At 35.1% G+C, this 13,279-nt stretch overlaps 1 protein-coding gene across 1 annotated transcript in view; it reads left to right on the top strand.

The window, feature by feature from the left end:
* ICE2 (interactor of little elongation complex ELL subunit 2) overlaps positions 1-12,843 on the top strand; it is a 66,166-nt gene extending 53,323 nt beyond the window's left edge. Inside the window, exons 13-16 of the mRNA XM_021693880.1 lie at positions 2,946-3,030; positions 4,373-4,423; positions 7,681-7,939; positions 11,679-12,843. Coding sequence (XP_021549555.1) covers positions 2,946-3,030; positions 4,373-4,423; positions 7,681-7,939; positions 11,679-11,801 — 518 coding nt within the window. The 3' untranslated portion in view covers positions 11,802-12,843. The remainder of the gene's footprint in view (positions 1-2,945; positions 3,031-4,372; positions 4,424-7,680; positions 7,940-11,678) is intronic.
* Positions 12,844-13,279: the final 436 nt, after the last annotated feature.

Below are 13,279 nucleotides of genomic sequence, written 5' to 3'. Positions count from 1 at the left end.
CACACACATGCACAAGTGGGGAGAGTAGCAAAGGGAAAGAGAGAGAGATAATCTCAATCAGATCCCCACTGAGTGCAGACCCTGATGTGGAGCTTGATCATGACCCATGAGATCACGACCTGAGCTGAAATCAAGAGTTGGACATTTAACTGACAGAGCCACCCAGGCACCTCTTGACAAAAAGTTTTAAAGGTTATGGAACAATTATCATTTTTTACATCATTAAAATAGCTTGCATGGTTTCAGCTTGTATCATTTTTATCATCCCATACTGCATGCAAAGCAAGGACTGCCTGTTCGTATATATGTATATATGTGTGTGTATGTATGATTGGATGCATGTATATAAAGCCTTTAATTGTATTATATAAAGGCTTTATTTGTACTCTGTAAAGCAGTGCTTCCCAACCTTGACACACAAAAAATACTTGGATAGCGCTGTGATATACAAAAGAGATTTCTCATGGCTGAAGGGGAGTGGCCAGGAAACTTTCCATCCCAAGCCTTGCTCAGCTGCCCCAAGGGCCTGGGTGATAAATATTTCAACCACACATATGAGTCATTTGAGGCCCCCAGGTGAAAATGTGCCAATATTGAGAGAATTGTTAACTCCTTGAAGAAGTAGGCCTCCTGGCACTTAGTATGGCGTTCTCTGCAGAGTTATTTTTGGCTGACCATATTTGACATATACTATAATACATATTTTTTATTGAGATTTCTTTAAAAAGCAAAGACTTGTTAATCTCAAAGGCATATTTAGTAAGTATCTAAATATGTTTTATTGTATTTAATATTTCCTTCTACAGTTACTAAAGCATTAAAAATGTGTCTTTGTTATTAGAAACGTCACTGTATAATGAGTGTTAGAAATGTAGAGGTGAAACTAAAACTTGGCATAGGAAATAATAAGTAGGCGTGGAAAAAATAGATTCGTTGTTTTAAAGAAAAGCATCTGGTAAAAATGTTTCTAATTCTTTTTATGAGCTGAAAGCAAATGAAAGGGCTTTATATGAAAATTAGATATTATGTGCATTTTTTGTTGTCTCAGTGATTGACATCAGCTTCCCAGGTAATGTGTTTTGATAACTAAATACTACAAGTTCAAAAATAAAAGTAAAAAATGGTATTTTCAGCATTGATGAGTGTTACACTCTTGTCATACTAACTGATGTTTTTAACTCTGGTTTTTGTATTGACTTGATTATATAACATTTAACTTAGGGCTGTCTTTTATATCATTCTTCTTGGTACATTTCAAGGCCTGTGTCCTGTCTTAACCTATGTTGTTATAGAACATACACATTACTTTTTAAAATGAAAGTGACACCATTTGCTACTTTGTTTCTTGGAATTCTGGAATTATGTCATGTTTGTAAGAAAGTAAGACTTTAAGCAGACTATTTTTTTTTTAACCGTGATGAATCTTGTGTGCTTTAATTAGAAGCCGGATTTTTTTTTTTTTTTGAGCTTTATTGTGGTATAATTTGACAAATCAAATTGTAAGATATTTAAAGTGTACATCATGATGAATTGATATACATATGCATTGTGAAATGATTCCTCCCATCCAGTTAGTTAATACCTCCATCCCCACATATTTATATTTTTCCTTTTTTTTTGATGAGAATATTTAAGTTCTACTCCCTTTGCAAATTTCAATCATACAATGTAGTATTATCATCTGTAGTCACCATATTATACATTAGATTCTCAGACTCTATATGGCTGAAAGTTTGTACCCTTTTACCACCTCTCTCTATTCCTTCCTCCCCCAGCCTTTGTTTGACTTTTATTTTTAGATTCCACATATAAGTGATACCATGTAGTATTTTCTTTCTCTGTCTTATTTTACTTAGCATAATGCCCTTAAGTATGTCTATGTTGTTATAAATAGCAGAATTTCCTTCTTTCTCATGGCTGAGTAATATTCTATTGTATATATACACTACATCTTCTTTACCCATTCATCCGTTGTTGGACACTTAAGGTTGTTTCCATATCTTGGTTATTATAAATAATTAAACTGGATTTTTATAATCTCATTTTATCTCAAGAACCAGGTGTGGGGTTGCCTGGGTGGCTCAGTTGGTTAAGGGCCAACTCTTGATTTCAGCTCAGGTCATGATCTCGGGGTCCTGGGATTGAGCCCTGTGTCAGGCTCCGCTCTCAGCAGGGAATCTCCTTCAGGAGATAGGAAACAGAAACACGAATATTTTAACAGTTGTTATTCTTAAATTTGGGTCTTAGAGATTATTTTTTGGTGTACACATGTGTAAACTTTCCTGTATTCAGCAAATATTTTAGAACTAATACTTTTGTGTCATTTTATTTATTTATTTATTTTTATTTTTATTTTTTTAAAGATTTTATTTATTTATTTGACAGAGAGAGAGACAGCGAGAGCAGGAACACAAGCAGGGGGAGTGGGAGAGGCAGAAGCAGGCTTCCCGCTGAGCAGGGAGCCCGATGTGGGACTCGATCCCAGGACCCTGGGATCATGACCTGAGCCGAAGGCAGATGCTTAACGACTGAGCCACCCAGGCGCCCTTGTGTCATTTTAAAATACAGTTTTGGGGTGCCTGGGTGGCTCAGTCAGTTGAGCATCCAATTCTTGGTTTCAGCTCAGGTCATGATCTCAGGGTCATGAGATTGAGCCCTGTGTCAGGGTCCACACTCAGCACAAAGTCTGCTTGAAATTCTCTCTCTCCCTCTCCCTCTGCCCTTTCCCCCACTTGTTTTCTCTCTCTCTCTGAAATAAAAATCTTTTAGAAAAATAAATAAAATACAGCTTTACTTAATAAACTTAATAAAATGTATAATTCTCCTCTTTTTAGAATGTATCGTTCCTTTACAGTTGTTACAGTTTTGTAAAAACATCTTTAAGAAGACTGGATAACTTTTTTTTTAATACTGCAATTGTTTTTAAGTTTGATATTTTATTTTAGGGCATATCGATGCATTTACTTCAAAACTTTTTCTGTTAGAAGAAATTAGCTCAGAAGAATTAAAAGAAAAACTTTCAGCACTCAAGTAAGAAAGTTTACTTTGTGGTGGGATTTTTAAAACGTGTTAATGTAATCACTAATAGTTGTTTATTTCTAAATACTGGTTAAGTTTAAGTCCTTTATTTTCAAGACTTTTAATCCTTTTATACATTGAGGCTTCCCCTAACCCAGTTTGTGATCCATCTCTATTGATCATGTCCATTTTCAAGTTAAATCAAATACCAGTGGCACCAGTCTTTCTACTTCAGACAAAGGAGGCTAGAGCACAAGTAGGAGCCCACCGTCTGGGAGGTGCATGGGAGCACTCCTTTTCAGGGATGGGAAAGAACAGGACAGTCATATAGACTCAACTCTAAGGATTTTAGACATCCTAACTTCTAAAAGTTTCCCCTGTGCCACATATTACTGTACCTCATACTGAAATGAGTTTATTGTGCTCAGGACTCCAAATACCTAAATGCAAAGGAAAATAACTTACAAATATCTAATTTATATCTCATAGCTTTCTAGAAAGGACTGGTGGGAGTATTATCCCTATTTTATGTGTGGGGAAACTGGGACTTAGAGTGACTTGCTCCAGAGCACACAGCTGAGCTAGAGTGGCAACCTTGGTAATTAATATGTTTGATTCACCATTAGGATGAGAAATTATCCTGACTTACACTGGTTGCATAGTTCTAGCTTTGGGGCTTGACACAATTTTCGAAGGGTCTCAGGTTCAATCTAGAATTCTCTGCTTGTTCTTAGAAATGTCCGCTTCTATTTATAAGGACTGCCTCCTTTGAAGAGTAACTTTTTCTTTACATGAATAAAAAAGCTTTTCTGTACATTACTCACTGCCTGCTCCACCTTTCCCAGTGAAACCCATTTTTAAATAAATCGTAGGGGGAATGAATTTCGGGCTAGAATAGGTACTAAAGAAATATATTTCATTTCCCTTTAACTATCCTGCCGCCAGTCAGTGGCTTCTTTGGTATCACACATTTAAAATACCTCTCAGATTCTTTGGAAGCTAATTCACCACCATCTCTTAAACAGCAAACTCTTTTGCAGATTAGTTCTGCTAAAGACCTCTTGAACATTTTTAAAAGTTTATAATTTGAATATAAAATAGTAATCTCTTTACAACTGCTCTGATTCACACAGGCCAAGTACTTTATGATTTTGAAGAGAAATCAGGAAATGGTAAAAATTAAGTAAACATTAGAATTTAATCAAATGATTTTGGTATTCTTTGTTTTCTGTTATTATGTTGGTATTGTTTTGTTTTTTTTTTTCCTTAGGGTATTTCTCTTTCGCAGGAGCTATAATTGTTAAGAATACCTTTTTTGTCATTTAATTTTACAAGAATTTCTTCTTTTTAATAGGATTTCAAGTTTATTTAACATTCTCCAACACATTCTAAAGAAATTGAGTAGGTAAGTGTTTTTTGGACATTTTGCATTGATATATGTGATTTTCTTGGGTGAAAATTCATAGAAAATTTGAATATATGCTATTAGGGATCATAGAATGTAACCTAGAAATGCAAGATTTATTCTATTTTGTCAAGGTTGAAATTGTGAAAATATAAATAAGATAATATGATAGTAACTGGCTTGCTTGCAATTAAACATTTTTCTCTAATGCTTTGTTGTATTGGTTTCCAATTGCCACTGTAACAAATTACCACAAACGTATTGGCTTAAAACAGCACATACTTACTCTTTTACAGTTTTGGAGGTCAGAAATCCAAAATCATTTTCACTGGACTAAATGATTTTGTGTCAGCAGGGCTGATTGTTTTTGGGGACTCTAAGGGAGCAGTCATTTCCTTGTCTTGATTTTCACCTTTTAGTGGCTAACCTGTATCCCTTGACTTGTGGCCTCTCTCCGTCTTCAAACTGTATCACTCAAATTTCTGCTTCCTTTATCACATTGTACCTTAATCACACTTGGAAAGCCATTAAAGGTAACATTCAAAAGTTCTGGAGATTAGGATGTGGATATCCTGGGGGCCATTATGGAGCCTAGCATAGCTATATTTACATTTTCAGGATAAGGAAGCAACATAGAGCTAGTCTTAAAAAATATTAAGTCCATGAGAAATCTTAGAATATGGATTCTCCACCTGATAATTTATCAGACTGTTTTATTATGTGAACTTTTATACTCCTTCTGTTATGCCCTTACCAAAAGATAAACTAAAAAGCAATTCGAGTCTGAAATAAAAGTGAAAAATTTCAAAGTTCTAACTCTCCTACTTAATATGCAACTATATGTTAGTTTATTATTTATAAAATGATGGTGTTGAGTTCAGTGATTTCCTAAGTACTTTTCAGTTCTGTGATTCTGTGGCAGAAATTCTATTTTGTGTATCGTGTTCTTCAAGTGAAGCACAGTACTTATACATGAAATTTGTCAAATGCTTTTTGAGATCTTATTATCAATATCTTAGTTTGTGTGTTCATTTTCTACTGCAACTATAGCAAATTAACACAAAATTGGTGTTTTAAAACAACACAGATTTATCATCTTTCAATTCTGTAAGTGTAACAGGTCTTCTGGATTGAAATCAATGTGTCAGCGGGCCTGAATTTTTTTTTCTGTAGGCTTTGGGTATGGTCTCTTTCCTTGACTTCTGTAAAATTCTAGAGGCCACCTTTATTCCTTGGCTTGTGGCCCTCTTCCTTTTTCAAAGTTTCAAAGGCAAGTTGAGTCCTCACATCACATTGTTCTGACTCCTTTCATAGTTATATCTCCCCCCTGCTTCCCTCTTCTACATTGAAGGACTCTTATGATTATAGTGGGCCCACTAAGATAATCCAGGAAAATCTTACCATTTTAAAATCAGCAGGTTAGGAACTCCATCTTAATTCCCCTTTGCCATGTACTGTAACATATCTATAGGTTCTAGGGTTTAGGATCTAGGCGTCTTTGGAAGGTCATTATTCTGCCCACCAATGGGTAGTATCCATCCATGTACATTGCACTGTATGGCACTTCTAAAATACTCTTCCTTGAAGTTTTGCCTTCTCCATAAATTCTCTGTAAACCAGAGCTTTCTTCATTTTTAGTGAGGGTAGTTAAAATATATGATTTTCATCAATAAAAGCTCAATCTTTGAAATGTTATTTATTCCTACTACCAAATCAATTATTACTCATTTCCTTATATGAAAATATGAAAGTGATTTTTCCAAAAAAAAAGTTTTCCAGAGGATAAGAATAATTCTCTGAACCTCCTTTGTCAGCACCTATTACTTTTCTGCTTAAAAAAATTAATGGAGGGCGCCTGGGTGGCTCAGTTGGTTAAGCAACTGCCTTCGGCTCAGGTCATGATCCTGGAGTCCCGGGATCGAGTCCCGCATCGGGCTCCCTGCTCAGCAGGGGGTCTGCTTCTCCCTCTGCCCTCTTCCCTCTCGTGCTCTCTGTCTCTCATTCTCTCTCTCAAATAAATAAATAAAATCTTAAAAAAAAAAAAAAATTAATGGAAATGTAACTTATCAGTTTTATAGGCAGATGAATATAACTAAAGTATGATTAGTCTTATTTTAAATGATATGGGAAAGAACTGAGGTTCTCCTTAGCACCTTTGAGCTAGAGGAATATAAAATCCTAATAAAGCACAAAATATTAATCCTGTCCTTTTAGCTCTTTGTGTTGATACACTGAGTTCCTTAAAACTTTATATGGAGAAAAAGAAAATGTAGATTTGATGTTTGACAGAAGTGATTATTGTAGAGGATCATGATTAAGGGTATGGCCTGTGGATTGAACTACCTGGGTTTATATCTAAGCCCTGCACTCAGAACTTCAGGCAAATTGCTTATCTGTAATAATGGGGTGAATTATTAATATGCCTTGAAGATTTGTTGTGGAGGATTTAATAATAAAATGGATATAAGCAGGGCGCCTGGGTGGCTCAGTTGGTTAAGTGACTGCCTTCGGCTCAGGTCATGATCCTGGAGTCCCGGGATCGAGTCCCACGTCGGGCTCCCTGATCAGCAGGGAGTCTGCTTCTCTCTCTGACCCTCCCCCCTCTCATGCTTTCTATCTCATTCTCTCTCTCAAATAAATAAATAAAATCTTTTAAAAAAATAAACTAAAATAAATAAATAAAATGGATATAAGCAGTATAACAGTAGTTAGCTCATGATAAACATTCAATACCTATCAGCTGCTATTGTTATTATTCTCATAGCACCTCATATTGTATTGTGATTGTTCCATTTTTTTCTTCCACTTTATTTTAAGCTAAGTGTAGTGAATGTGCCACATTCCCTTTTATATCTCTTAATCTTTATATTACTGGATACAAAGCAAGAGCTATGTTTGTTGAATGAATTAAAATGGTCTGTATAGGAATACTATGTATGTACACTCATGAAATGCTTTTCAGTATATGTTGTACGTGGATTAGAGAATTAGGCAAACAGTTTGTTTCCCATTAAATTATTGAATACTTAGAAATTGACTGAGGTAACAGTAAAAAGAAAGTAATTATGTATCCTGAACTTTGGAATAACAATTAAAATTAGTTGCCTAAAAATCATGAAAATTGTTAAAAATAAGACTTCTTAAATCTTATTTGGTCATTAAAAATTTTTAGAGGTGGTATTCCATTCCCATAATTGTTTTCATGCTGTTGAAGTTGACACTGAGCCAGTGAGTTGAAATTTCCTTGTATGATTTAGCTTGCAGGAGGGTTCCTACTTGTTGTCTCATGCAGCAGAAGATTCTTCACTCCTGATCTACAAGACCTCTGATGGAAAAGTTACTAGGACAGCCTACAATTTGCATAAAACACATTGTGGCCTTCCTGGTGTGCCTTCTAGTCTCTCAGTTCCCTGGGTCCCTTTAGATCCCAGTCTGTTATTACCATATCATATCCATCATGGAAGAATACCTTGTACTTTCCCACCTAAATCACTAGGCCCCACACCACAACAAAAGGTAAGATCTTTTTTGCAATTAAATGTTGCATTAGGTTGTTTATTACTCATCTGTGTCATTGACAATACAATATTTCAACTTCATGTCCACATTAATCACAACATCATCTAAAAACTATATCATAAGAAGGGTAGATAAAGTTGTATGCTTTACTGAGTCCAGTCGTTGTCAGTGGAAGTTTCTGTTTTTGTAATGTTTATAAGTCAACTAAAGAAAATTGTTTTAGCTTGCCCAGTGGGAGCATGAGTAATGCATCCACATAGTTAAATCCCTGTGTTCTTGTAAAAAGCAGTTTTTTTGTGATTCTTATTTATGTGTACTGTTTCATTTCATTAAATATTTGAGGCAATTTGCAGAAGAATACTTACAATAAAATTATGATACAATTAAAAATTGGTAAGTAGGATATAGAAAAATTAAAAAGTAAGTGTTAGTAATTAGTGAATGCAGTACCTTATTAAATGTGCAATAAACTATTAAGGACTAAATTGTATGCTAAGTATTATATAACTCAGTATTTATTGAGTTACAATTAAAATTACTCTCTTTATAGACTCCTTCCCAGAAATACCAATTGAATGGTTTTTCCCTGCCTGAAACTTCTGTAAGGCCGTGGCTAGAGATACTCTTCACCATGTCACTCATTCTTTATATCATGTATAATATTCCACTTTGGGTTTAGCTGTAGGAAAAGTTTTGTTCTAGACAAATGATTCTGAGTGTTCAGGAAATAAAAACTGAGTGTATTTTCCTTCTGTGCTGCCAAAAATCTTGGAGTCAAAAATTATTGTCTTTCTTCCATAATCTTCTCTATGTGTGTCCCAGAACATCTATCAATTGTGTATCCTGTGGATATCTTCTGTTCTTTTTTTCTTTCTGTGTTATATTAATCCGTAAATGTTTTCAAGTCCTTTTAGAAATAGCTGGAATGCAAATATTGAGGACTTTTAAAAATAGTTTACAGTGAATGAAGTTATGTTTTTCATTTCTTTACCCTAATGTTACTGTTTGGAAGGATCTTTTTAGAAATGAGAACTCCTTGCACATTCTTAGCTAACTTGGCCATGAGAATATATAAATGTAGTTAACTAGTTGCTACAAATGAAAGAGTGGATGATGAAGTTGTTAATATTTTAAACCATCTTATCTGCAGTTCTGATTGGTTATTTCCAGTTTAAATTTCATTTGAATAGTGATTTTTATAACTTATATTAAGGCAAAATTTTCTTCACTCTCTTAAATATAATAAATGAAAACTTCTTTTGAAAGATTTATGTTCTTTCTAGGATACTGATTTCTTTTTAATTTAGAAATTCTGTGGGGCGCCTGGGTGGCTCAGTTGGTTAAGTGTCTGCCTTCGGCCCAGGTCATGATCCCAGGGTTCTGGGATCGAGTCCTGCATCAGTCTCCCTGCTTAGCTGGGAGCGTGCTTCTCCCTCTACCTGCTGCTCCCCCTGCTTGTGCTCTCTCTCTTTCTCTGTCAAATAAATAAAAATCTTAAAAAAAAAATTCTGATTATGGTCTATTACTGTGACATATAATTCTGTATGGGGATGACTTATTCCTTTTTTGTTTAATACTTAGATACAATTCCATATGTTCAGGGTTTGGCCACATAAATTCAAAATTAAACAATTACATGTATGCCACTAAGCAGTTGCTGATTTGTATTTTTTAAGACACTTCACGCATTCAGTTTCAGGGACAAATCCTTAATGATATTATCTAAGACCCAGCTGTTAGGTAGAGTAAACAGGTAGATAATTAATGCTTGGTTTGGTATGTTTTTAAGCCCTTGTAAGTTTTTGGTGATCTCTTACACATCTCCCTACAATCTAGCCCTATGTTTGTTGAGAATTACCCAACCTTCCTCCCTTACTTCCTCCTAGCCAGGCCATGGGACTGGGGCTTTCTAGTCCAGTCAAGGTAAGCACAGATAGGGTTTCTAGCCTTAGCAGCAATAGGAAAAGACTGAAGTTTCAGTAAACTTGGGGAAGTAAGACCCTTTATGAAATAAAAATCATCCACATATTTCATGGTGTAAAATCTCATATAACAAATGTTTCTGCCTCTGATACAATCCTTTAGTCCCTGTCCACTTGAACTCAGTTTTCATCTTTGTGTAGTACCTTGGGTACTAACCCTGAGACATACCCTGGTAGAGTCTGTCTACCTCCTGCTGCATATAGAAGAGATGAATAGGAGAATCCCATTTGCTTCCTATGCTACCCCTGACTTCTTCCACTTCCAGTCCTTTTGCAAAGGCTCTGTGCCCATCCCTTTCTCCTTCTACAACTTCTGTAATAAACATTCATTTTACACACACACACACACACACACACAGAATCTTACAGTGGAAGTTTCAAAATGCTTTCCTCAGCAATATAGTAGATACGATCAGGGTGGTTAGTGTAGTCTTATAGTAAATACCACCTGAGTGGGCAGTAGTATAGATAATTTAAAAATCACAGCTCTTTTCTAATTGGTGTGTTAGAAAAGTTCATCAGATTCAGACAAACACACTGGCACACTCAAATCCCAACTGGAATTTTTCCTTTCTGGTCACCTGATCGTACACCAAAAAATGCCCCTGAAGAGATAACATATTAGATTAGGGAAGTTGGAGTCTGATTCATTCTTAGTGAGCCAGTAGCCCCTTGGAGCAATGCTAATATGTCTGATATATTAGGAAATATGAGTGTGTTTGGAGTAACAATATCACCCATCATCACCAGATCTGTAATTCACTGGACAAGATGTGAAGAAACAAAGGTTGCAAGGTGGCCAGGGGAAATAGAGGCAGAAATAGACAGGTTCTGGGCAAATGGTTTTAGGCTGGACAGCTTTGGCCCTTCTCTCCAAGGGCTGACTTTCTCCATTACCCCTTTTAAAAACTATGCTCTCTCAGTGGCCAAGGAGATGACAGAATTTCCAGATCTCATCTTCAGCAGGACTACAGTTAGCAAGGGATTGTATCCTAAGAATACGCCTTCTCGTATCTGTAGTCTCTGTGGGCTAGAAAGTGAGGGTGGGCAGCTACTTGTGCTGAGGAGGAGTTGATATTAAGGTAGAACCAGCACCCCAACAAACTTTTTTCCTCCCACTTCCCTTCTTCCTTTTTTTCCTCTGTAGCCTCCTTCCAGTTTTTTCTTCCCCTTTCTCTTTCTTTCTTGCAAGAATCTTCTCTTAGTCCCTCAACTTTTCCTTTTTACTTGGGTTATTTTCTCTTTTGCCTTCCTGTTTTTCAACACTTATTATTCCCCCTTTTTCTCTGTAGACTTGTCTTTCTTAGTCTTTGTCCCTTTCTCCATTTTGTAATTTTTTTCTCCCTCTTTACCACCTCCGACCTGTTTCTTGTATTTCCTTTCTCTCCCTTCGTATTTTTCATTTCTTCCTTTCTTCTGCCCTTCAGCTATATTATTGCAAACACATTGCTCATAAGTCCTGACCTTCCATCATTTTCTAATTTAACATTTCAGCCTCTTCCAGATTTAACGCAGAGTGGTTTTCCCCTTCATTTCTCTCCAGCTACCTGGCTGCTTCTAAACAAGCTTTAATCTGACACAGTTTAAGGTACTAAGCAATCAGGGAAGGAATAGGTTAGGGTAGATGGAGATTAAAAACATATAAAGGATGATTTGCAAGGTAATTAGTACATATTATAAATAATACAGAGCAGAGTTGACCATATATAAATATTTTGTAAACATGTTAAACTATTCTTTGCTTCATCTCTTAGGTTGGTGGAACAAGAATGCCTACACGCAGCCGTAGGAATCCAGTTTCCATGGAAACGAAAAGTCTGCCTGCTCAGCAAGTTGAAAATGAAGGAGAAGCTCCAAATAAAAGAAAAATAACATAAGGACTGTACTATGGAAAATGAGGAAGAACTAGTTGTAACAACGTTCACTTTAGAAAAGTTTGAGGGGAAATATGCCTAGAAGATCAGTGGACAAGATGAACATTTTTCTTTTAGTGTCCTTGAGAGTTCTTAGAGTGCCTTGAAAAAATATATTGGCTATGTGAAGGAATGTTTCAGCTAAAATGGAATGTTATACTCTTAACACGATGTTTGAGGAGAATCCAGATATGTTTTAACAGTATCATGGCAGGGAAACATAGAGAAGAGAAATATTTTTATAGTAGACCTTTTCCAAAAACTGTTAAATAGGAAAATAATTTGCTTTTTTCAAGAGCAATATTTATCATTGTATGTAATGTTAGTAATTTGAATTATATCACCAGTCTGTTGAGATTGGCTCAAAAAGTTGAATCTTGCCACTGTCAGAGATAATTTTGAGCCAATGTAAACCTTGCTTCTGACCCATTGTGACAGTTTTTATATACTATTTTAAAACGATGATTGTTGTAAGTTAATAAAGTTAACATCTTTAAAAACTTGATGAAATTCCATTGCACAAGCCAAAAATTAAAATTAAAAATAAAAAAGTTCATGCTCCTGAAAAAGTCACAAGTTAACAATTTCTTGTTGGTCAACGATCAGTTTGTTTTTAAAAAAACAAACCTTCTGTGGTGTTATAGGTTTGGTGATAGATCCCTCTATCTCTTGGCACAAATTTCAGCTGAGTGTTCAAATAATGCTACTGAAAGCAGAGATGAGTGTGTTTTCCAGAAAAAGCTCATCATTTCAACTGACAAGGTTAACGTGGTAAAAAATAAAATATCTTTTCTCATCTATACTGATTAAATTTCCTAGGACCACATAACTGAATTTGGAAAGCTTATCATCACCTGATGTTACTGTAGCCAATTTGGACTTAAGAAGGAATGGACTTATTTAATTTTTGTGTCTTTGTCCTTTAATGTGCATTAAAAGTTTCAGAAATATGTGCATCATTTGTAAAATACAAGTTTTGTAATCTGCTTTGTTTTTGGAACTTTTTAATGTGTTTTATATTAATATAAGAAACTAGTCCAAGAAATCTTCTCAACTATTATCAGTAACAGTTGAGTATTTTTATCTTCAACTACCAAGTTTTGTTTTCAATTATTTTAGTCCGTTATATTTTTAAATTAATAAGTAATTATTAAAATTATTTTATATATTTTAATATATAATTTCTTCCGCCTTCCATTCCCTTTTTAAAACAATGTGTTTTTTTTTTAATGGACATGATCTTTTTTTTTTTAAACTTTGTCCCATATTCCCATATCCCAGAAATATTTTAGTTGTGAATCATTTGTCAGTGAACCAAGGGAGAGGCAGGGATTCCCTTGGAATTTGCTCTTTTAAAAAAGCTAGACAATGATTTCTTCAGACTTCTGAATACCAGAAAGACTTGGCTTTTGATTTTTAATATTACTTTTTACCTAGTAAAA

This window comes from Neomonachus schauinslandi, chromosome 9 (genome assembly GCF_002201575.2).
Source record: "Neomonachus schauinslandi chromosome 9, ASM220157v2, whole genome shotgun sequence".
Taxonomy (NCBI): Eukaryota; Metazoa; Chordata; class Mammalia; order Carnivora; family Phocidae; genus Neomonachus; species Neomonachus schauinslandi.
The sequence above is the reverse complement of the archived record's forward strand: the minus strand, read 5'-3'. Positions and strand labels throughout refer to the sequence as shown.